General features: G+C 34.8%; 1 protein-coding gene across 5 annotated transcripts in view; it reads left to right on the top strand.

Annotated features, from left to right (window-relative positions):
- Positions 1-25786, top strand: part of NIPBL (NIPBL cohesin loading factor) — a 157941-nt gene extending 132155 nt beyond the window's left edge. For 4 of the 5 annotated variants that reach the window (XM_084880549.1, XM_084880553.1, XM_084880550.1 and 1 more), the window contains 15 exons: positions 2352-2460; positions 3928-4064; positions 6876-7016; positions 7127-7220; positions 7632-7786; positions 8289-8379; positions 11232-11405; positions 11812-12002; positions 14560-14667; positions 14999-15199; positions 18185-18331; positions 20063-20337; positions 21995-22169; positions 24064-24252; positions 24816-25786. In XM_084880549.1, the coding sequence (XP_084736675.1) occupies positions 2352-2460; positions 3928-4064; positions 6876-7016; positions 7127-7220; positions 7632-7786; positions 8289-8379; positions 11232-11405; positions 11812-12002; positions 14560-14667; positions 14999-15199; positions 18185-18331; positions 20063-20337; positions 21995-22169; positions 24064-24252; positions 24816-25181 (2553 nt within the window). In that variant the 3' untranslated portion in view covers positions 25182-25786. Of the gene's footprint in view, positions 1-2351; positions 2461-3927; positions 4065-6875; positions 7017-7126; positions 7221-7631; positions 7787-8288; positions 8380-11231; positions 11406-11811; positions 12003-14559; positions 14668-14998; positions 15200-18184; positions 18332-20062; positions 20338-21994; positions 22170-24063; positions 24294-24815 lie in introns of all 5 variants that reach the window. The other variant, XM_084880551.1, reaches the window with a different exon arrangement.
- The last annotated feature ends 612 nt before the right edge of the window (positions 25787-26398 follow it).

Raw genomic sequence — 26398 nt, forward strand, 5'->3', positions numbered from 1 at the left:
ACTGGCTTTCTATAAGGAATTTTTTTTTAATTGATTCCTACTTCACCTCAACAATCAATGCAATATAGATTAAAGGAAATCTTTTAAAACTTATAAGAAAATAGTATGTGAAAACATTTTTCAATTTGGGGGAGGAAAAGATTTCTTCAGCCATTAACCTTAAAAAGAGGTTGATAAATTTTACTACCTTAATATGAAGAACATTTAGGAATCAAAAGATCTTGTAAAGGCAGTGAAAACCACAAGTCATCATCCAAGAAAAGATACTTGACATATATGTAACTGAGAGACTGTTGTTATTATGAACTCCGCACCTACAAACCAATATAAGGCAAGAGTCTGGCAGAAAAATTAGTAAAAGTCATGAATAGGCATTTTATGGAGGAAATAGCACATATGGCCTTTATGGTGTTCAACCTCATTAGTAATTCAGGGAATAACAAATCTGGACCACATTTTACACCCATGTGATAGGCAAAAATTAAGAAGTCAGATGGTAAATTTTGGAGAAGCAATTCATTAAATATCTCTTAAACACTGCTACTAATTGAGAAAATATTAAAACCAATTTTTAAAAACAGCATTATTTCATAAAGTTGAGCATTCATGTATCCTATGATCCACTAATTTCGCTGTGAAGTACATAAAACCAATAGAATCTTGCATATGTGCACCTAAAGACAAAGAGTGTTCATTTTACCACTAAAATTGTAGTTATCCTAACTTCAGAAGAATGGATAAATGAATTTTAGTATAGACTCACAATTGCTTGTTATGTAGTGGTGAAAACAAATAATAGTTACATGCAACAGCCTGGATTACAGTTAGTGGCATAATGTTGAATGAAAAAGGCAAAAAAATATATAGACAACTACATCCCATGTGCCTTTTACAAAGCTGAAAAATCATGCAAGATTATAAACAGTATACAACTTAGATAACTTTTTAAAGCAAAGAAATTATCAAATTCCTCATAGTGGTTACCTTGAAAGTGAAAAGGGAATATATCATAATGGAAGGAGCACATTGGGAAATATAAATTATTGAAATTATTCTTATTCTTGAATTGGGTTCTCAGTGAATTGTTATAAGTAAGTTAAAACAGCAACTACTGTATTGGTGGTAGTCATGAACCAACATTTATGATTAGTACTTTAGTGTATACTTGATGTCATGGAGAAGAAAAGCAAAAACAGGAGTGAGGGAATTGTTTTCTACTCTTGCCTTAAAAAGACCAGGCCAGTAGGTGATTTTAATCGATGCTTATGGAATTAAGTTATGGAGTGGGACAAAGAGAATTTGCTGTTCAGAATTGAAACTGGGTAAATTGAAGTCTTCAACTTTGATTTATTTCTTTAAATTTAAGGTGGGGGCAGTATATGTGTTACGTTATTCTGATTGCTATTAGTTGTTTTAATCATCCATGCATCTTGCAGTGAAAGTGTAAATGTGTGCATTTCCAGTACCAGCCACATTTTTTAAGTTTAAATTATTGTGAAATTTTATTTAATTTTAATTTTTTAGTTATACTAACCACATTTCAAGTGTTAAGTATTTGCATGTGGCTCAGGGTAACCATATTGGACAGCACAGATATAAAACATTTCCATCATTGCAAAAACCTATATTGGACTGCATTGGAACTCTTCACAGGAATCAAATACACATTTCAACTTTTTTAATAGCCCCAGAATTGTATTAGCTAATAATTAAACAAAATAGATCTGCCTCCGAAGACTTTACCATTGCATTGAGCTGTGATTATGAAAGATTGAATGGGTTGGGGTTTTGGGGAGTGATTTTAGTGGGGTTGGCTATCGTTAGACTGATCTCTTCCTTATAACACTTTTCTAACATTGTTCCTTAGTAAATTGGCAAAGGATAACACAGAAGAAATCTAGGCTTATGTTTTATAAGTCCAAGATTTAAGGTGCAGTTCATATATAGTTATAATTTATAAATGATGTAATTAACACAATATATAATTTTTGAGACATTAAAGGACTTGGAATAATGAGGAATGGAACTCTAATTCTTTAAAATAATTCAATTAGCGTTGAGTGATACTCTTAAAAGAAAGTCACTTTTCTAATTTCTCTCATATCCTACCTCAGGTCCCACATTCAGCAATTTAAATACTTCATGCTAAAGTTGTTTGAAAGTATTTATAAATTACTGGTTTATAAGTTATTTTTTAAACATTTGTTTTATATTTTTGTTTATTTGCATTTTCAGTATTAAATTGTTAATAAATTGAAAAGCTTATTATGGACACATTAAATGCATTTTATTATTATTGCCTAATGAATAATTATACTGGGATTCTTTTTTTTATATATATACAAATATAGTTGTTGAAGTCCGAAGAGGATTCCTCATATAAACCTGTGAAGAAAGCTTGTACTCAACTTGTTGATAACCTAGTTGAGCACATTCTTAAATATGAGGAATCTCTAGCTGGTAAGACATTTTATATATTGGTCATTAAGTTGATTTTATAAGATATTTTCAAATACTTTGGGCATATTTCTCATTTTTGCCTTTGGCTCTGCTTAGCCTAATACTGAACTACTTCACTCTTGAATGGAATCTGTTTTTTGTTGATGTTGCAGCCTTGATTATATTGTTAAGGTTGACTCAGACCATCTAGAGCAATAAAGCATGGGCCTCATCTCATATCTTTCGGTAGCATATCATTTTAGATGTCATATTGAGCAGGAATAAAAGGAAGTCCGGGGGCTAATACATACTTAGCTAATTCACTCATTCAAAAACTGTTTGATATATTTTAAATCCTATAAAATTTTCACTCAAAATGAAATTGGTTTAACTATTATAAAAATGTTTTTAAATGATTTGTAATATATTCCTAATATTATTTTTAATTGTTATATAAAAATGTGCTTAATCTTGCTTTAGGTAGTAAGCTATTAATATCTTTAAAATTTTTATTTAATATTAAAATGTGTTATTATTTAGCAAATTAATCAGTGACAAGTCTAAAATTGTTTATCAAAATATAAATAATCATATGAGAACTATAAAAGTCAGATTTGATATCTATTGCTTAAAGCACACAAGACTAACATGACTTGCATCATCTGATATACATTAATGAGGAATAATATTGGGGGTCATTCTCCAATATGGGGGCCAGTTGCCTCTTACAGAGGTACATTTATGGCACCTAAGGAAACTTGATAATTGTTTATATTTTTATGCAGTATTTTTTCTTTAATGTTTTCTTTCTTTTTTTTTTTCATTTCCCATGTGTACCTTTTTTTCTTTTAATACTGTTTTCTCTATCCTAGATTTTATACTGTTGTCTCTCGATAGTAAAAAGTTGCTAATCTCATCTAAAAACTAATTTGCCATCCAAGAACCATTCTAACTAGCAACATTTTCCTCTCACCTGAGTAGTGTTTTGTTTTTCTTTTTAATGTAGCACTGGTCCAACTTCTTAATTTCTCACTCCCATCTTTTAGCATTCTTCTATGGCTTCATTGTTCCCCCAGTTTCTTTAAACACAGTATCACCTCAGCTAAACTGGTTTTGTCTTCCTTTGCTAACTTTCCCATAATGACATGTAGCCATTTTTAGATATAACCAGCATCTTGTCTCTTCCCAAAAGCTCATCTCTAAACTTCCCAACTTCCATTCTGTTTTTTAATTTAAATCCTCTTCCCCTCAGGGAAAAAATTAGCCTTCTATAGTGCACCCTCTTTGTCCTTTATTCTTAATATATGGAATTTATATAGTAAAGATAAAAATGAAGTGCAGGAACTCTAGTATCATAAGAAACATTAATGAGTTATATTGATGAATGTGTTGAATCTATTAAGAGGATAATATTGAGTAAATAATAGTTTGTATAGTTTTCACTGCCTTGTCATATTTTAGTGTCTTATTTCTTGTTTGTTTTTTCAGACTCTGACAATAAAGGTGTGAACTCTGGGAGATTGGTGGCTTGCATTACCACTTTGTTCTTATTCAGCAAAATAAGACCCCAGCTCATGGTTAAACATGCGATGACTATGCAGCCATACCTAACGACTAAATGTAGTGTAAGTATAGAGTTTTTTGTCTTTATAGAAACCGTGTACTAAATATTTTTACTTTGGCATTCAATGTCATTTACATTTTCACTGACAAATGACAGAAAATAACTGTCTTATGTACTCAAATTTTTGTTCTAATATTTATAGCAAGCTATCTGCAAACATTTTTCTGATGTATTAAGTTCAGGCACAATTTCTTATTAAGACAAACACTGCAGCTGAAACCGGTTTGGCTCAGTGGTAGAGCGTCGGTCTGCGGACTGAAAGGTCCCAGGTTCGATTCCGGTCAAGGGCATGTACATTGGTTGCGGGCACATCCCCGGTAGGGGGTGTGCAAGAGGCAGCTGGTCGATGTTTCTCTCTCATTGACGTTTCTAGCTCTCTATCCCTCTCTCCTCCTCTCTGTAAGAAATCAATAAAATATATATTAAAAAAAACCAAAAACACTCCATTTATGCTTAATAAATGTTGTAACTATTATTAAGATCTCAAAACTAAATGACGTAGAGTTCTATCATTGAGAAATTTAATGTCTTTTGCATTCTGAATTTGCTTTTAATTTGTCATTTTTAGTATATTTTATTTTATACATTTATTTTTACAATACACCAATATGTTGAATATAGAAATTTAGTATGTCACAGATGTTAGGCTGTTATTTTAAGTTAATATAACACATACTAAGTTTTCCTAGAATCAAATGTGAAAATTTAAGTAAAATAATGCAGCAATTTATATGGTAACGTAGTGAGTTAAGTGGCTTATTACAAACACTAAATTTTTAAAATATTTTGAAAACTTTATAATGTAGTTTTTCATTTACTGTTTTCTCAGTTTTCCTAAGGAGCTAATTTTAACAGTTTTCTCTACTAAATTTGTTTTGGTGCTATAGTCAGATTTTTTTGTGCTATACATTAATAAGTTATAAATGAAAATCTTAGGATGTCCTGAGAAATGTTAAGAAATTGAGGAAAGTAGCAGAAGATAAGTATATAAAATCAACATATTATACTTGTGAGACCCTACTTCTATTTTAGGGTTTGTATTATATCCAGAAATAAATGGATTAGTATATAATCTTATGGCTGATAATAATAGCTAATATTTACTGAGCATAATGCCAAGCACTGTGAAGAATTTTACATACATTTCTTTCATTTACTTTGTGAAGTCGATACCATTCTTGTCTATTTTACAGATAAGGAAATGAAAGCTTAGAAAATATAAGTAACTTGCCCTATATTGCACATCCAACCAGTTTTAGTCTGTTTGCCTCTAGAATCTAGGAATCTGCATAAATAGTCCTCATTTGCAACAACATTTTTTGGAAAGTAGGATTACTTTGAAAGCATTTTACACAACTTTTTATATTTATGCAAATACAAAGTTTTGCATACAGTGTTCCCCACATTTGCATAAAATAGGTTCTAAGATCCCCAGTGGATGTCTGAAACTGCAATAGTACCAGACCTTATGTGTACTGTGCTTTTTCCTATGCATACATACCCTCTCACTTAAAGGAAGCACTTTATGGCTTCTCTTTGGCATATCTCAGTTACTAGCATCACTACTCCTGTACTGTAAGGCATTATGAAGTAAAATAAGATTACTTGAACACAAGCACTTTGATCCTCGGAGAGTCAATCTGATAAGTCAAGATGGCTACTAAGTGACTAATAGGCAGGGAATGTAAATATCGTGAATATGCTGGACAAAGGAATGATTCATGTCTTGGACAGGATGGAGTGGAACAGCACAAGATTTCATCACGCTACTTAGAAAAGCACACTATTTAAAACTTATATATTGTTTATTTCTGGAATTTTCCAGAATTTTCCATTTAATATTTTTGAGTTGTAGTTGACCCTAGGTAAATGGAACTATGGAAAGGGGGACTACTGTAAGCCTGCCTTACATATGATAAATGCTTTTTTTGCTTTTTTTCTATGGCCTTTTTTTATATTTAAATCTAAGATTTTATTATTTCTATGCTTTTATTGATATATTAAGGATCCAATCATAAAAAGGGGGCTTCTCAACCTCAGCACTCTTGACATTTAGGGCTGGATTATTTTTTTGTTGTCAAGAACTGTTCTGAGCATTGTAGAATGTTTGACAGCAGCTCCTATGCACTGGATGCCAGTAGTATGCCCCTGCACCCTTTTCATGATAACTAACAATGTCTCCAGATATTGTCAAATATTCCTTGGGGGACAAACTCACCCCTCATTGAGAAACTACTCTGTTAACATACCTCATTTTGAAAAATACTATTAAAACCTGTATCAATCTAGGTAAAATTCTCTGTTAATATTTAAATACTTTTGTTCAGAATTGTCTAGTATTAAATTTTAGGGGGAAAAATAATAACTGTGACATTGTGATTAAGTGGCCCAAAGATCACATGCTTAGTGGCATAGCTAGAATCCAGGATCCTAAAACTGAGACTCTTCCCTTCATAATTTAAAAAAGCTCTATTCTAGCCGAAACCGGTTTGGCTCAGTAGTAGAGCGTTGGTCTGCGGACTGAAAGGTCCCGGGTTCGATTCTGGTCAGGGGCATGTACTTTGGTTGCGGGCACATCCCCGGTAGGGGGTGTGCAAGAGGCAGCTGGTCGATGTTTCTAGCTCTCTCTCTCTCCCCCTTCCTCTCTGTAAAAAATCAATAAAATATATTTTTAAAAAGCTCTATTCTAGATAGGTTGGGTTGTGTGTGTGTGTTTCACATATATAATACTTCAACCTCCAAATAGATAGAACTATATATAGTTTCTTTTTAAAATTTTTATACTCATAAAGTACTAATTTTATCCTTTTAGACACAAAATGATTTCATGGTTATCTGCAATGTTGCAAAAATCCTGGAACTGGTGGTACCACTGATGGAGCACCCAAGTGAAACTTTCCTTGCCACTATTGAAGAAGATCTCATGAAGCTGATCATCAAATATGGCATGACTGTAAGCATTCTGTCTATTAGTACGCAGTTCACAAATGAGAACTTAAGCTTTTGTTTTTACCTTCGTCTTTAACTTTTGTCTAAATAGCAATCTTTTCTGTATCCTTTTAGGTAGTACAACATTGTGTGAGCTGTCTTGGGGCCGTTGTAAATAAAGTGACACAAAATTTTAAATTTGTATGGGCCTGTTTCAATAGATACTATGGTAAGTTCAATATCTGGACTTTAAAATTCTGCTAGATTCTGCAATGTCCTCCTTTTGAATGCATCTGATTAAGGGTAGTATTTAGGGAATTGTAAGAGATGTGATATTAGAAATGGTATTTTCTAGTATCTTTTGTATTCTCTTAATAACGCAATATGATTACTTAAGAAATGTATCTCCTCTAAATAAATGTTGGTAAGTTTTCTGCCTAGTGTTTATAATAAAATTTAAATATTTTTTTCTTACATTAATTCTATTAGATTCTGAGGAGTGTTCTCATAATTCTAGACATATTTAATACTTAGAACTATTAGTAAAATTCAGTTGTAATTCATTAGCAATAATTATTTGAACATAATAATTTAAGAATTAAGGGTTTGTTATAAATAAATATTACTTAACTTTTATCAGGTGCCATTTCAAAATTAAAAATTCAGCATCAAGAAGATCCAAATAACACTTCACTTCTATCAAACAAACCAGCACTTCTTAGATCCCTATTCACTGTTGGAGCACTATGTCGGCATTTTGATTTTGATCTGGAAGATTTTAAGGGCAACAGTAAGGTAAAGATCTTAATATTAATTACTTAGTATATTGTAATAAAATAGAACTATGTGACCCTGTCAAAGGAAAATGAGTAAAATGATCCAGGATGAAGGCAGCATTGGTCTGATTTAATCACTCTGGACAGTGCTACTCAAAATATGGTCCTCAGACTGCTGTTCTATGAACTGTTTATTACTGGTTTATGAAAAGTAAGCACAGCTTTATCAGCTTTATAAGAGTAGGTGCACTGTTTAGGTCACCAGCTGACTTCAGTTTTTCCCCATTCTCAGTGCGGGAGTTATATATTATTTACATTCTGGCACAAGTTTCTTTGTCAAAGATCTTTATTTTGAATGTCACTATTCTAAATTTTATTGATTTATAAACTTATTGGTGATTTATTCTTTAGTCAAGTTTGCATGTGGAAATTCTCATTGTTTGCTATTAGGTATTTTTTTCCTTTATAGTTGAAAACTGATCTAAATTATCCTTCTTTATAATACTAATTTTCCCCCTTAGGTTAACATAAAGGATAAAGTACTTGAACTATTGATGTATTTTACAAAACATTCAGATGAAGAAGTACAAACAAAAGCCATCATTGGTCTAGGTAAGTTAAGTCTAAATTTCATTATAGTTTTAATTGTTTGAGAGATTGAGCAAGTTTTAAAATATTGTGAGTCTAAACAGTTCATTTATTTATGTGTTTCTATTCCTAGTAGGACCTACTGTGTCGAATATAGGAGTGAGGGTTAAAACACCTGGATTCCATTCCTAGCCAGCCAATGACTTCCTGGTGACCTTGAGCAAGCCATATAACTTCTCTGTTAATCAGTTTCCTAATTAATAAAATAGAGATGACAGTACAGTCTCCTTCCCCTACTTTATAGGGTTTCATAAGAACATTCATTCAAGCCCAGCTGGTGTGGCTCAGTGGTTGAGCGTTGACCTATGAACCAGGAGGTCACGATTCAATCCCCAGTCAGGTCACATGCCCAGGTTGTGGGCTCGATCCCCAGCATGGGAGGGTCAATGAGGCAGCCGATCAATGACTCTCTCTCATCATTGATGTTTCTATCTCTCTACCTCTCCCTTCCTCTCTGCAATCAATAAAAATGTATTTTTATAAAAATTAGAACATTAGCGGAGACCGGTTTGGCTCAATGGATAGAGCTTCGGCTTGGGGACTGAAAGGTCCCGGGTTCGATTCCGGTCAAGGGCATGTACCTTGGTTGCGGGCATATCCCCAGTAGGGGGTGTGCAAGAGGCAGCTGGTCGATGACTCTCTCTCTCATCGATGTTTCTAGCTCTCTATCTCTCTCCCTTCCTCTCTGTACAAAATCAATAAAATATATTTTTAAAAAAAAATTAGAACATTAACTCAAGCACTTTGATACAGAACGATTGTTTAGAAGAATTTTGTGCTATTGCATATTTTTTAAATAGTTAGTTTTTCTTTTTTTTCCAAAGCTTTATCATTATATTTGCCTGGCATTTCTAGTAAAGATAGTGGGCAGTCTACTCTGGCTTTTATTCATACAGAAATACTTGAAACAAGTTGAATGTATATCTATCCCATATTATTATTTTTTAGGAACATTGATGTAGCAAATGCATGCCTTTGCAGAAGGCTAGGGTTTGTGGCTTATCTGGACGGGTCATGGGATACAGGAGAAATAGGAAGGGACAGGATTAAAGTACCTGGATTTAATGCACTTTAAAACAATACAAGAAGAATACTCTGTCTAGGTTTTTGGTTTTTATTGTTTGTTTTTTGTGCAAATACATATAAAATTAATAAAGTTAACTTACTTTGAAACTTTATTTTGTAACATTAACATGGTTTATAATTTAATATGTATGGACAATCATTAATATTAGTCTTTTTTAACTAAAATAATGTAATAAAAGATTCTAAGTTATTCAGATCTCATTAAACATTTACTGATTTTTTTAATAAATTTAAATTTTGTTATTATATTTCTCCTTCCCTTTCAGAAATTACATTTAGCAAATATAGTATAAATTTAGATATCATTTATTAGGAAATTTTACTGATATTATTATATTAAATTATATTCAAGCCAGATGTGTACCTTTGAATATTTAGGCATAAGCTATATAAAATGGCAAAACTAATAGTACTACATTTGATTCAGAGAACAAGTACAGTTAACCCTTGAACAACATGAGGACTAGGGGCACCCACCCTCACACATTTGAAAATCTACATTACTTTTTATTCCCAAAACTTAAGTTATCCTTTAGTATCTGAGGGACTGGTTCCAGGACTCCACCATATACTAAAATCCAAAGAGGCCCAAATCTCTTTTATGAATTTGCAGAGAGCATTATATACAGACAGCCCTCCACATCTACAGATTCTCAGCCTCAGATCAAAAATACTGTTTTCCAACTGTGGTTGGTTGAATTCATGATGTTAAACCCAGGGATTAAGTGAGAGAGGAAAGGAGAGATAGGAACATCAATCGGCTGCTTTCTGCATGCCCCTTACTGGGAATGGAGATGTGCCTTGCTCAGGAGGATGTTAACCCACTGAGAAACACTGGCCAGGCTATAAATATTAACTTAAATAAGCAGTACCATTTTAAAAATAGTACCTCTAGACCAGTTAATGAAAAAAAATCTTGCCTGGGCCATAGTTATCCTGTGTGACCTTGGGCTAGTTATCTGATCACTCTATGCTTTGAATTTAGTTTGTTATTTGGTATCAATAATACTTGCTGTCATCAAGGATCTTCATTTTTATCTCACATAAATTACTATTTTATACAAATAAGCATAGATAATAGTAATTTACTATATTAACTTGTTATAGAATTCAGCTTTGTGGCTTCATTATAATGCCATATGAGAAGTAAATGGAAAATATTTTTAGCTTTATTTCGAATTATTCTGTTTCATCAAATGGATATATTTAATGAAACATTAAATATACTTTTAAAATAATGCCAAAAGAGTACTTTCTGCTAGGGATCTAAAATATGTTTGTAGACGTTACCTCTTAAATCCTGAAAACATCCCTTTGAGGTAGGTGGGTGGTAAATATTATTGTCCCCATTTTACAGATGGAGAATTGAGGCACAGAGAGATTATGTGACACACCCAAGGTCACCCTACAAGTCAGTGGTGGAGCCAGAAATAGAACCCAAGACTCCTGACTCCTAATCCATTTCCCTAGCCAGTAGACCCTGCTCCCTCCTCAAGGTTTCCTCTTGTGTGAAATACTCCTTTGAAATGCAATTTCTTGTTTTTAATTCATGGGGAAAGAAGTGCCTGCTCTTTCACTTCTCTAGGTAAGGCCACCAGCATATTCTTCCAGTCATTTTAAGTTTTGAAATAAGGAGGTTTTTTTTAATGTTATTTATCAACACTGTCACTAAATGTTATATTTAATTTTACTATGACTATATCAAAAGATTTTTTTTCTCATTTCTTTAGGATTTGCCTTCATTCAGCATCCAAGTCTAATGTTTGAGCAAGAGGTGAAAAATCTATATAATAATATCTTATCTGATAAGAACTCATCAGTAAATTTAAAAATACAAGTATTAAAAAACCTCCAGACCTACCTACAAGAAGAGGATACACGAATGCAGCAGGCAGATAGAGACTGTAAGTGAAAATATATTTTTTAATGTCGCAGTGTGGTTACAGTTAGAATACTCTGACTCATTTTTAACCCAGGTATCAAAATTTCCTTATCTATTAGATGAAGGAATTCAGTTCAGAAGGAGTCCTTAAGTCCATATCTATGCTTAAGGGTATTCATAAACTCCCTAAAATTAACAATTTAATATAGGTGTAGACATTAACATTTTGAGGGAGAAGAGGGATTGTAGTTACCAGGTTCCCAAACGGACCTCTAACAAAGACCAAAAAAAATAAAATAAAATAAAATTAAGAGCCATTGAGCCAGAGCACAAGCTCTGACATTTTGTGCTTTTGGTTGTGGTCCGCTTTGGTATATTTAAGTAAAGATTAGCGTACATGTTCTTAATATTTTTACTTCCTTTTGTAGGGAAGAAAGTTGCAAAACAGGAAGATTTAAAAGAAATGGGTGATGTTTCCTCAGGGATGAGTAGTTCCATCATGCAGCTTTACCTCAAACAGGTGCTTGAGGCGTTTTTTCACACCCAGTCAAGTGTACGCCACTTTGCCCTAAATGTCATTGCATTGACTCTAAACCAAGGTCTTATTCATCCAGTTCAGGTAAGTGTGTTTTAGAAAGAAGAACCTGTTAAAAGAGCCAGATTTGTTGTCATTTGATGACATTGTGATGAGATAATAAGTAGGTCTTTATTCCTCTTAGTTGTTAATTTGGGATTGGATTTTTTTTTTTTTTGTCCTAAACTCTTCATACCAAGCTTTAGTCTATCTCTTAGGTTGTCATTACTCATATATTTATAATGCCTCTATTAACAAACTTCCTATTTATATTGGCAGAACATGTACTCAGAATGATTTTTCTAAGTAGAGATGATTGATTTGTTTTAATTCAAGTTGACTCATCCCAAAGAATCAACAGCATGTAATGTCAAGAGAGTGAACTGGGATAAGAACGTAATCTGTTAAACAGGGTGGATTTTTGTCCACACAGAAGTATGTCGTGTAATCTGAGCTCAGTTCCTTCATCTGTAAATTAGAGGTAACATCATCTACCCACACCTCAAAGCATTGATGTGAGGGCTAAATGATGTAATGAAGACATATTAGTGTTACTGAGGATTGGCAGCTAATGCTGATGTAGTAGTGTACATCTGACATGTTCAGGAGTGCCTAGGCTACAGAAGTGCATTTATTAGGTAAACAAATCCCATTATCCTTAACCATTTTCATTTTGGCTATTTTTCATGGATCTTTTCCTAAAATACCTATACTATATGTAAATGTTCTATATTCTTCCCTGTCTCTGAGACAAAGCACACTAATGAAACATGCTAAACATTACTTAGCCTGTATTTCATGACTCAGGGTTATCATCATCATGATCACCTAATAAAATGTACAGTGTGGAATATTAAAACTAGAATTTTTGAGATAGTTATAGCTCTTTACTAATACAGTATTCTCAATGGCCTCAGGTGGTTATGATTTTTATTGCCACATGCTTTATCTCTTGCTCTTCATATAATTTTTTCTGAATCATTTTATAGTAAGTTTCAGATGTTATTATTCTTTACCTTTAAACATTTTAGTATATATTTTCTAAGAATAAGAATATTCTCTTATAAAACCACAATGTAGTAATCAAATTCAGGAAATTTAACATTAATACATTATTGCCTAATTTATAGTCTATTTTCAAATTTTGCCGGTTTACCCAATCAATAATCCTATCTAATAAAAGAGTAATATGCAAATTTGCCATACCTCTGCCATACCAATAAGCCATTCCCAATAGCCAATCAGGAGCAACTATGCAAATAAACCCAATCAAGATGGCTGTGGCCACAGAGAGAACAGGAGGCTTGGGTTTCCCTGGCAATGGAGGAAGCCAAGCTTTCCTCCTGTCCTGGCCTGCCTTGGCCTCCATTCAAGGCTAAAAAGTTTCAATTATAGAGAAATAAATCCCAGATCCCAGGGCCCCCGCTTGGGTTGCCAGGGGGCGTGACCGGCCTGCAAACCACCACAGGCCCCTCACCCAGGCTACCCCAAACCCAAGGGAACCCCCACCCTGATCCATGACACCCTTTAGGGCAAAGCAGCTGACCCCCGCCTGTGCACCAGGCCTCTATCTAATAAAAGAATAATATTCAAATTGACCATCACTCCACACAAGATGGCTGCTCCCATGTGGACACAAGATGGCCACCACAAGATGGCTAACAGGGGAAGGTAGTTGGGAGGGACAAGGGCTGCAAGGGAGGACATTTGTGGGCGATCAGGCCAGCAAGGGAGGGCAGTTGGAGGTGATCAAGCCTCAGAGGAGGGAAGCTGGGGGTGATCGAGCCTGCAGGGAAGAGCAGTTGGGGGGGACTAGGCCTGCAGGGGAGGGCCGTTGGGGGGGACTAGGCCTGCAGGGGATGTCCGACTGCCACGGAGGCGGGAGAGGTTCCCACCACCGCCGCTGCTGCTCGCCAACCATGAGCGCAGCTTCTGGCTGAGCACCGCTTCCCCTGTGGGAGCGCACTGACCACCAGGGGGCAACTCCTGCATTGAGCATCTGCCCCTGGTGGTCAGTGCGCACCATAGTGACCGATCATTCCACCATTCCGTCGGTTTGCATAATAGCCTTTTAGGATATTTAAGACTATATAGGATATCATAGTCTTAATTGGATATTCTTAGTGTGGGACTAGGGGGTTTTATGTTTAAAGCACCTTAAATTCACACTGAAATTGTTTAAATTTCACCACATTAGTATTTTTGCTTATGCTCCAGTGCTTTTTTGCTTTAAGCTAAATTTAAGGAAGAATAATCATTTTTAAAAGAACACTAAAACAGCCGAAACCGGTTTGGCTCAGTGGATAGAGCGTCGGCCTGGGGACTGAAAGGTCCCAGGTTCGATTCCGGTCAAGGGCATGTACCTTGGTTGCGGGCACATCCCCAGTAGGGGGTGTGCAGGAGGCAGCTGATCGATGTTTCTCTCTCATCGATGTTTCTAGCTCTCTCTCTCCCTTCCTTTCTGTAAAAAATCAGTAAAATATATTTTAAAATAAATAAATAAAAATAAATTCAGATATACATCGAGTTTTAACATATGTAAAGATAAATATAGAGTTTTTGCTACTGTGATATCTTATAAATCCTGTATTTTTATTTCCAGTGTGTACCGTATTTAATTGCTATGGGTACAGACCCAGAACCTGCTATGCGGAACAAGGCTGATCAGCAGCTTGTGGAAATAGACAAAAAATATGCTGGATTCATTCATGTATGTATTTTTAAATTGTATAACCTAAATGTAAACATCTTTCTTTGGTGACTGTCCTGCCCATATTCCCACTAGAATAAAATATTTTGCTTAGTACTTAAACATGCAACCAAGTTTGTCACCCCAAGTTTTTATTCTGATTTAAAATGAACTCTTGTGTAAAATGAGGGGATTTCAGTAAATGGTATTTAATGTTCTTCCAGTGTTGCATTCTACGATTTGTTTTTATATAGCAAAACCAAATGATAAAGTTAGCCTCAGACTACAATGCTTAAAGTATATTTTTAATCTTTTTATTTCCATGACAAAAATGAGGTTTTATTGATTTCAGATGAAAGCAGTGGCTGGTATGAAGATGTCTTACCAGGTACAACAGGCAATCAACACGTGCCTAAAAGATCCTGTAAGGGGCTTCAGACAAGATGAGTCCTCTAGTGCTTTGTGTTCACACCTTTACTCCATGATCCGTGGAAACCGACAACACAGACGAGCCTTTCTAATTTCTTTACTCAACCTCTTTGATGACACAGCAGTAAGCACAAAAACTTACTATTTTAAGAAAATAAGTGTTTTCTAAATTTTATTCCTAAAGTAGTCACCAGTTTTAAAATATTACCGTTTCAGTAAATAATAGTGACTATGTTAACTGTGTGTGTTTTTTTAGTCTCTGTGTTAAATTCAAGGGATACAGTCAAAATTGAACTGAAAATTTTGCATGGGAATAAATACAGTGAGGGGTAAAGTATAATTGTGTCTTCATAATGAGTGTCTTATAAACTTAGATAGCCGTTCCTTTAAACATACCTTTAAATATATTTTTATTGATTTCAGAAAGAAAGGGAAGAGGGAGAGAGAGATAGAAGCATCAATGATGAGAGAATCATTAATCGGCTGCCTCCTGCATGTCCCCTACTGGGGATCGAGCCCACAACTCAGGGATGTGCACTGAGTGGGAACTGAACAGTGACCTCATGGTTCATAGGTTGACACTCCACCACTGAACTACATCAGCCAGGGCAAAGCATAGCTTTAATAAACTGTGTCACTAAACTATCATTTAGGGGGGTAGATTAGATAGATTATATTAGATAAATAGATGAATAAATAAGTGAAATTTTACTTGTTTCTGTCAGATTCTAATATTGTTAGAATAACCATTCTAGCGTTTTGGCTGTTGAGATTCCCTTTTTGAAGAGCCCACATTTGTGTAAAAATAACTTGACCCTTTAGGCTATTGCACAAGTATCATTGTCCAGAACTGTAAGCCAAGAAAAGAGAACATTTTATCCTTTGAACTTACCTCGTTATTTATTCATTCACTATACACAAATATCTATTTACACCTGCTGTCTGGTAACCATTGTACTAGAACATGAACATAAAGTAGTAAATAGGACAGATGTGGTATGTGCTCACATGAAGCTTACAAAATAAATATTACAAACATATATGTCAGAAATAGATATAATTTAATCACCACAACCATCATATCATCAGCATTAAGCTTTGATTTTCTGTGGGATATTGGGCTAAGAGTCCAAAATGACATGATACAGTGCTCTTGCCAGTAAGGGATCTTACTTCCAGTTAGGGAGGTAGCACACAAAATAAAGGAAATAGATAACAGTTAAGGTTAGCATATCCTGCGTAGCAGGTGATTGGTGTCAGTGATACTGCCCTATTACTTTATCACCTGAGCCCATTCCTGTGTGGTTTCATTGCCTTCTGTGTGCCATTGGCTGGTGTTCTGTCATCTTAGCTTGTAAAGTGCTAAATCCAGCTCTGATCCTGCAGGACTTCCTTATTACTACCTACAACAAAGGGTGTCCAAGGAGGAACAAATTACTGAAGATTAGATTAGATGGATTTACTATTTAAGGGAAGGGTAAAAACACAAATAAAGATACAAAGATAAGAATATGTGGGAAACAGCCTAAACTGGTTTGGCTCAGTGGATTGACCCTCGGCCTGTAGACTGAAAAGTCCCAGGTTCGATTCCAGTCAAGGGCATGTACCTTGGTTGCGGGCACATCTCCAGTAGGGGGTGTGCAGGAGGCAGCTGCACGCACACACACACACACACACACACACACACACGTTTATGTATATGTATATATGTCAGCATTAAATTCAATAGGTGAGGTGGGGTTCTAGACTGCATCTCCCCAATTTTAACAGATAAGTGTTGATACATATTTAAAAACCAAAAATAGAGTAAGAGTCTCATGAACACCAATAGCAAGTATATCCCATCTGACCTGTGGGATTTTTGTTGTGTTATTGAGTTTTCTTTTGTTTGGATGACAGAATAAAGGAGATGATGGGAGAGAATGTTTTTTTAAAGCTGTAAATGTGTTAAAGGAATTTAAATGTTAACATGTCTTTCAGTTTATATTCTGTATAATCATAAATGCTGGAAGTCTCTGTTACTTCTTTTTAAAGCAAACAACTAGTAGTAACCATAATTTTTTTTTTTAAGTTGTGCCTACTTCAGTTTCTCTAGTGTGAAACTGGTAGCACCGTCAGAAGTACTCTGATATTCTAAATTACATTTATGAAGGAAACTGTAGGTGTTTTATGAATACATGAACTATGTGGAGTTTTTAACCCACATATTAGTACTATAATTACCACTTATTGAGGGCAGAAACTGTGTGTAACTGCTCTCCATATAGGTTAAGCTCTTAGAATCACAATGATAATTATGAATTTATATATATAAAATTTTTGATAATGTGGTATGGGTTTATCATGAAGATCCCATATACTCTTTATATATAAAAGGCTTAGCAACCTTTCAACCCTCTGACGCACACTGACCACCAGGTGGCAGACGCTTAATGCAGGAGCTGCCAAGCTGTGGTGACTTGGCAGTGACGTTTCTCAGATGGCGCACCCCGGAAGCAGAGAGGAGGGAGCCCGATTCTGGAGTGTGCGCCTGAGAGCCACCCTCTCGCAATCTGGGACCCCTTGGGGGATGTTGGAAAGCTTCTTTCAGCCCAATCCCTGCAGGCCAGGCCAAGGGCCCCCACCTGCTGGGGGGACCCCCGCTCACTCCGCAGATGCCCTTTGAGCCCTAGCACCGCCCCAGCTACAACCAGCTGGGGAGGGACTGCGGGAAGTTGGCTCCAGGGCATGTCCGGCCCATCTCGCCCTGTCCCACCCCGCGGGCTTACCTTCTAATTAATTTCCGTTAATGCGCATGAATCTGTGCACCAGGACATCAGTAAGAATATAAAGGGAATTCCACTTGGATGCCCTAAAAAATTTCACCTCTTCCCTTCTTGAAGTACTATGGTGTAAGTCGTGAGATCTCTTAAAATAGTAATAAGATTATTTTATAAAATCCATTTCTGTTCCCTCTTCCTTTTCTTACCTTACCCCACCCCACCCTCTTTCTCTTAGACATTAACTGAGATCAAAGTATTATGTAATATTTTTTCTAAAAAGGCTTTTTGGATGGATGTCTAGATTATCCACTAAATGTGTACCTTTTTTTTTTTTTTTTAATTTACAGAAAACAGAAGTGACTATGCTCTTGTATATAGCAGACAATCTAGCCTGTTTTCCATACCAGACACAGGAAGAGCCGTTGTTTATAATGCATCACATAGACATTACACTCTCAGTTTCTGGTAGTAACCTATTGCAGTCATTCAAGGAGGTAAGTTACTTAACGTCGCTATTCTTCATGTATGTGTCGAAGTGCCAGCGTGCTATTTTCTTTCTTTCTTTCTTTCTTCCTTTCTTTCTTTCTTGCTTGCTTGCTTGCTTGCTTGCTTGCTTTCTTGCTTTCTTGCTTTCTTGCTTTCTTTTATTTATATATATATATTTTACCTCCCTTCCTCTCTGTACAAAAATCAATAAAATATATATTTTTTTTTAAAAGAAAGAAAGAAACACCTAAAACCATCCCATTTCAGATCATTTGGGTGGGATATATATATACTTACCTGTATATATGGATAGTTCTGTTGATGCCATTATCTCACTCCTTTATTTCTCTCACTTTAATTGTTTGGTATCCTTTCATATATTCATTTAAGCCCCATTGTAAAGTACCTTGCTGGTCTATAAATCTGGTAATGCTGTAGATCACAAAAATATCCTGGGAGATATATAGATAGCTTACAAAGAAACATGGGAAATGTATAATACTACTGATGTCTTTATTCTTGAAAACCAGCATCATAATTAAGTTGGTGTATTGTGTACCTAAAACTTTACTAAGTTTGTTATAAACCTTATATCTTCTCCTTCTTGGTTTTTTAGGAAGAAATATAGTTTAATTATAAAAGCACCTGATGTAGTACTGGGCACATAGTTAGCACCTAGTAAATTTTTCATAAATTAATTGGAATATTTTTATATACCTGATGGTGATTCAAGTAGATCTCATTTTACAAAATCACATTGAACGAAATCCTTAGGTGTTTAATATGCACATTGAAGTTGGAAAAGTTAATTTCCCAGGAACTTGAACTATTGTGTTATCTTATTTTACTTCACTTATTATTGTGCATATGCTTATATATGTTTCTCCTATTTTAACAGTTGCATTTTGAATAATTGCTTTGTAATCTAATATTTCCCCTCTTTTAAACCCAACTGACTTTCCTTTATTTTAAATAGGTAAGTTTCATAAAGTACAAAGAAACAATTTAAGTATTGAAGAAAAATTGCCTATTGCTGAAAAGTTTTTTTAAATGTGTTTTTGTTGATTTTAGAGAGAGGAATGGGGAGAGAAAGGGGAAAAAACATTGATGGGCTGCCTCCTGCATGGTTCCTACTGGGAATCGAGCCCTGGGAATGTACCCTGACCAGGACTGAACTGGCGACTTTTTGGTATATGGGACAATGCTCAACCAACTGAACCACACTAGCCAGGGCATGGAAAAATTCTTGAAAGGAAGACTAATAAAACCTGGGGGCATTCAAGCCTACTGTATTTCAACCCAGTTAAATTATAATTACTGCTTTTTATCTATGTTGGTTCACTTATATACCAAATTCGTACTTCTATAATTTATTTCATTACTTTCCTATAAGAAAATTATTAACCTTTGAATGATATTTTAGAAGAAATATCTAAAATACTTTTTTAATTATAGTACTGATTATAGTATTAATATGTTGGTTAAAAACTCCACACAGTTCATTTATCCCCTTTTTTGGGGGGGGGGTAGTTTTGGAGGAGTGGATTATATATTACTTTATTTAGTTTTGGAACCTAGTATTTCTCCCAAGGTTACACCTCCAGTCATTATAGAAAGGCAGAAGGTTTCAGTGTATACAGTATGAATGTGAGGATGCCTTTTGAAGCTGTTAAATGCAGATATGTGTATTTGTTAGTGGTATTTTGTTTTTTAAAAATATAATTTTCTTTTTATTTCAGTCTATGGTAAAAGACAAAAGGAAAGAGAAAAAACCTTCACCTAGTAAGGAACATGAGTCAAGCGAGAGTGAAGAAGAAGTCTCCAGGCCTCGGAAGTCACGGAAACGTGTAGATTCAGATTCAGACTCGGATGCAGATGATGATATAAATTCAGTGATGAGATGTTTGCCAGAAAATTCAGCTCCCTTAATTGAGTTTGCAAATGTTTCCCAGGGTATTTTATTGCTTTTGATGTTAAAACAACATTTGAAGAATCTCTGTGGATTTTCTGATAGGTAAGGTTACATAAGCAAGGAAAGAAAAAACTTTGTTCAAATCATAAATTATGAAACCCAGTTTTGATTTCATGTTTATTTTAATATTTAAAATGCTCCTTTTATGATTAATATTGTGTTGTATAATAAACCATAATTTGTTCAATCTATTATCAATCAGGAAAAAATGCATCCCTTTACTTGGTAATAATGCATTATAAATTAAAGGACTTATTTTGTTGATTTCCTTAAAAAGATCTTTTTAAAAATATATATTCTAATTGATTTTAGAAAGGAAAGGAAAGGGAGAGATAGAAACATCAATGATGAGAGAGAATCATTGATCCGCTTCCTCCTGTATGCCCCCTATTGGGGATCAAGCCACAACCCAGGCATGTACCCTTGGCTGGAATTGAACCCGGGACTCTTCAGTCCACAGGCCTATGCTCCATCCTCTGAGCCAAACCAGCTAGGGCTCCTTAAAAAGATCTTATTGGAGAATTACTCTAATCTTAAAATAGATTACAAATTTAAGTTTTTAAAGAGCTATGAATGAAGACTAGATGTGGACCAACTAGACTAAGTTCTAACAGAATCAAACAGTATTTTTTTTCTTTATTGATTAAGGTATTACATATGTGTCTTTATCTATCCCCCCCCCCCCTCATTTCCCCCACTCATGCCCTCATCCCCCAACCCCCCAGTGTCTGTGTCCTTTGCTTAGGCTTATAGGGATGCATACAAGTCCTTTGGTTGATCTCTCCCTTACCCCCACCCTCCCCTACCTTCCCTCAGAAACAATCTTTAATGCACTCTATAAAGTAAGAGAGAGAAAAGTACTATTTATTGTGAATGCCCTATAATTTTATTCACTATTAGTCATTGTACTAAAAAAAAAAAAAACAAAAAAAAAACCTGTACCCATGGAATTGTGGCCATATCCCACATTCATTGCAAGCTTACATTAGGAATCGCAAAGTCATATGTTCATAGAGGACAGATACTGAAACAAGTTCAGTGGACCTGGTGTAATGTCAGGCAATCTGGCAAGAGCACGTTTCATCTAAAGGACTCAGATATTCATCAGCTTGTTGCCACGAAAAGAGGGGCACAGTGTGGCCACAGCTTCCACTCTTTCAAAAGAAGCTGTATAATCCAGACTTTTATGACAAATATTTTGATGTTAAATGTTGGCAAAGTAATTTAAAACCTTATAGGTATTGGAGCAATGCTAAGGAGTTGAAAGATTTTTTAATCAGAGTTGTTAAAATGAAACAGGTTTGTAAACAGTCATTCTTGCTGCTGTGTAGGGAATAAGTATTTGGGGGTGAGGTGGTAAAAAGGTAGGAGATAAGCCAGTTGCGTGGTATTGAGTAATTATATTAAAACGTGTATAATCACAATCATGGTGTTAAGAAGTAGACATGAGTTACTGCTGTCATTTAAATGATGCCTCTATTCAAGACACATACTGAGAGAAACAAGAGAGTATTATTCTTTTTAATCTTTGCCCTTATATATTTACTTCCCTTTTAAAAATTATATTTACTTTGTATACAAGTTCACTGGTTAAAATCTGTATGAGAAAAAGTTTATTAGTAAATAAACTTTAACTAGAAGCAATTTAAATGTAAATGCCTGAAAATGTTTTAGTTAATGATTTGATTTTCCCAAACAGTAAAATTCAGAAATATTCTCCATCTGAATCTGCAAAAGTATATGATAAAGCGATAAACCGAAAAACAGGAGTTCATTTTCATCCCAAACAAACACTGGACTTCCTGCGCAGTGATATGGCTAATTCCAAAATCACTGAAGATGTGAAGAGGAGTATAGTAAAACAGTACCTAGATGTGAGTAGTAAAACCAGAATGTATTTCCTTCCAATAATGGCTTTTATTTACTTGTTGTTGTTGTTGTTGTTGTTGTTGTTGTTAATTCTCACACAAGGATATTTTTTCCATTGACTTTCAGAGAGAGAGAAACATTGATTAGTTGCCTCCCACACGTGCCCTGACCAGAGCTGGGGATTGAGCCTGCAACTAAGGTACATGCCCTTGACTGGAATCGAACCTGGGATCCTTCAGTCTGAGAGCTGATGCCCTATCCAATGAACCAAACTGGATAGGGCATTTTGTTTGTTTGTTTGTTTGTTTGTTTATAGAAAGAGGAAGGGAGAGAGAAAAAGAGAGAAACCTGGATTTGTTGTTTTGCTTATTTATGCATTCATTTGTTGATTCTTGTATGTGCTCTGATCGGGAATTGAACCCACAACCTTGGTATATAGGGACAACACTCCAACTAACTGAGCTATCTGACCAGGACAATAATGGCTTTTATTTTCAGTAGATTTTGGGAGTGAGTTAGCTATGCTTTACATTGAAAGTAAGCTTCATGAACTGTCAAGATTATTTTTCTGTCTGGTTTTAAGGAGTTCCTATAAGCTTGCTTTCCCATTCATACACTGTATCCTAATTATTTGTTCTTAGAAAGTACCAGCTCGCCACTAATTTTATTTTGGTGGAAATGAAAGTTTTTAGGAAAAAACCATGCCCATTTATTTATTTTTTTAATTCAATAGATTATTATATGGTGTAAATTTTATAAAAAGAAAAATGATGAAAAGTCATCCTCCTACCCTCTGTAGCCATTCTATTCCTCTTTATTCTGGCAGCCGATATCACTATTTTTTTCATGTATTCTTACAGAAATATATATCTGTACGTTTGAGTATCTCTTATTTTATATTCACTTAACAAGTATGTGAGTATTTGTGTATTAAATGAGCTTTTACATCATTTAAGAGTAGGAAAATTGATAGAGAACGAAAATATAAAATAGAATTTACCAGGGCTTAGAGTAGGGAATTATTGAATGGATATAGTATGAGTTTCTGTTGCTGAAAAGGTTTTGCAAATAATGGTGATAATAGATGCACAACATTGTAATATACTTAATGCCAATGAATTGAACACTTTAAAATTATTAAAATTCTAAATTTTATGTTCTGTATATTTCACTACAGTGAATATGTTTTAAAAATGTTTGTAGAGACTATTTTTAAAAATAAAGGTTTTGTTTTATTCTGCTTAAAGCAGGGAGCTAAACATAACTAATAATGAATTTTTTTGACCAAGAATGAAACCTATACAAGTTTTCATATTATGCATAAATTGTAACTCATATACTCTAAGTAAAAAAATTATTTTAATTCTCATTTAATATTCATCCTTTGCTTCCTCTGGTATCCTCTTTACTTGGCAGAGCACAAAGGGGAGAGAAGATTTTAAATTGTCCATCATTATTAATCAGCTGATTGCTTGATGTCTTGGACCAGCATCAGCCACCTCTGACTTACATACAGTCCAAATCTGGCCCTCTGCCTGTTTTTGTAAATAAAGTTTTATTGAAACAGCCATGCCCATTCATTTATGTATTGTCTATAGCTACTTTCACACTATGATGGCTGTGAAAATTTTATTGCAGTAAATTTTTTACAATGGTATAGTTGTGAAAGAGACTATATAGCCTGCAAAGATGGATATATTTACTCTCTGACTCTTTATAGAAAATGCTTGCCAGCCCCAGACTTGGGCAATAGTTAAAATATATTTTACCCACACCAAATTCTGGCTCTAGGGCCCATTTAGGGGGGTGGGAAATGTTAAAGAAAAGAACATTTAGTGATTTGGCTGTCTTGTTTGAAATATTTACTTAAAATTCAAAATTAATACCTTATTTTTATAGTTCAAACTTCTCATGGAACATCTGGACCCTGACGAAGAGGAAGAAGAAGGGGAGGTGTCAGCTAGCACAAATGCTCGGAACAAAGCAATTACCTCGCTGCTTGGAGGAGGCAGCCCTAAAAATAATGCAGCAGCAGAGACAGAAGATGATGAAAGTGATGGGGAGGATAGAGGAGGAGGCACTTCAGGGGTGAGGCGGAGGAGGAGTCAACGTATTTCGCAGCGTATTACGTAAAATGATTTTTATGTGCTTATATATGTCAGTCTTTTAAATGTACACCAAGTAATGTAATACTTACAAGAGAAAACGTTTTGTAGATAGATTCTCTACTTAACCATTTATACATCCTTTTGTAGAAAGTTTAACATAAAGACAATAAAAAAGAAAAAAAAAACAGAAATGAGATTTATCAGCATAAAGGATTATTAATTTTTATTTGGATTGTATTAATGTGTGTTATCCTTTTTTATTGTTGCTAAGTTTTATGTAGCTTTATGGTTCATATGTATATATATAATTTTATATATCAATAAGAGTAAAGACACGGGTACAAATTAAGAGTTTTATGGTTTTACAAGTATATGTTAACCCCTTGGCGCTGGCGGTCACGGTGCGTCTCATTGCCGGCAATGGAAGTGTGCTGGGAAATCCCAACTCCCGGCGTCAAGGGATTAAAAGCAATAAAAACAATAATTTCACTAAAATTATTTTGTATAACACTTGGTCTTTTTTCCCCCCTCCCAATGTTTTAGTCATTGAGAAGGTCAAAACGAAATTCAGACTCTACCGAGTTGGCAGCACAGATGAATGAAAGTGTTGACGTCATGGATGTCATCGCTATTTGCTGTCCAAAGTACAAAGATCGACCACAAATTGCAAGAGTAGTACAGAAAACCAGCAGTGGCTTCAGTGTTCAGTGGATGGCAGGCTCCTACAGCGGCTCCTGGACTGAGGCTAAGCGCCGCGATGGCCGCAAACTGGTGCCTTGGGTAGACACTATTAAAGAGTCAGACATTATTTACAAAAAAATTGCTCTAACGAGTGCTAATAAGCTGACTAATAAAGTTGTTCAGACTTTACGATCCCTGTATGCCGCCAAGGATGGGACTTCCAGCTAATGAATTTGTACATGCAGCCAAATTTACAGGAATTTTTTTAAAAGGCAGAAAAACTTGAAATATCAACATTCTGGCAAAAAAAAATCAGTTTTATGAAGAGTAAGAATGGAACCTGGGATGCAGGAACAAAAGAAGGAAATGTTGGGCAGACATTTTTGTGGGAGCTCCCTTCGCTGTTGTGCAGCAGAAACAGATTCTCAGTTCATTTTTACTCCCACTGTATTATAGTTTAACAGAAATTGTTTATATCTTGGAAAAACTTTCTGTTTAAAAAATAAACAAGTGAATGTTGGAAATTAGTCTGTTAATGTTCTTAATAAAGTGTTCTTGGAGTTTAACCTAGCAGCGGATGGCTTTCTTTAGCTTAGCCCAGTTTCCAGGGAAGCATTGTTTTTTCCAGGCTGTAAAATGGCAGAATCTCCTGGGTATATAATTTATTCTGTTGAAAAAAAAGCATGCAGTATCTATGACCTATCTGCAGAAGGAGTTTTTGTAAATGTAGATTTTGATGTATTAGGTCACCCTGAAAACAAAACAAGAAAAGGGATCCCCAGGCAATCTGGTGGAGCGAATACTGCAATAAATTTTTTTACTTCTCTTTGTTACTTGTCTGTTTCCATTTGAATTTCTTATTGTAAAGATCTGTTTAAATCCATTTATATTATTTTGCAGTCTTTTATGTAAAATTTATTATATCACTGGTTTTCAAAGCGAAACATAAAATATTGTTTATATAGTTTGTATAGGCTGACTTCTGAATAATTGGTATCTATTATTTTCATTCCCATAGAGGGTGTAAACAATTAACTCCAGGGTTTTATTGTATCCTGCAATATTTAGTATTAACTATATGATTTAGCACTGTGCCAAACACATTTTCAAGAGTACATTTTGATATAAAAAGAAACTATAGTTTATTCTTTGTATGCTTCAATTTCTTTCTAGTGATTTCATGGTGGTGATATTTATTTTTTTTAAACAGCTCTGTGGGACAAAACTAGATTGGGTTTTCCCCCTGTGGAATTTGAAGACAATAAGATTTATCAGAGAGTAAAATACCAGTTAAAAAGTATATAAGAATATAAAGTTGAGGATATAGACTACTGAGGAATAAAGATGTGGGTAAAAAAGCCCATTTTGAATGCCACGAGCCTAACATGTAATCATGCCTGCTGTCATTTACTTACAAAAATTCTGCTGGTTAAATATTTTATCCC

Source organism: Pipistrellus hanaki (assembly GCF_964339955.1).
Source record: "Pipistrellus hanaki genome assembly, chromosome: 4".
Classification (NCBI taxonomy): Eukaryota; Metazoa; Chordata; class Mammalia; order Chiroptera; family Vespertilionidae; genus Pipistrellus; species Pipistrellus hanaki.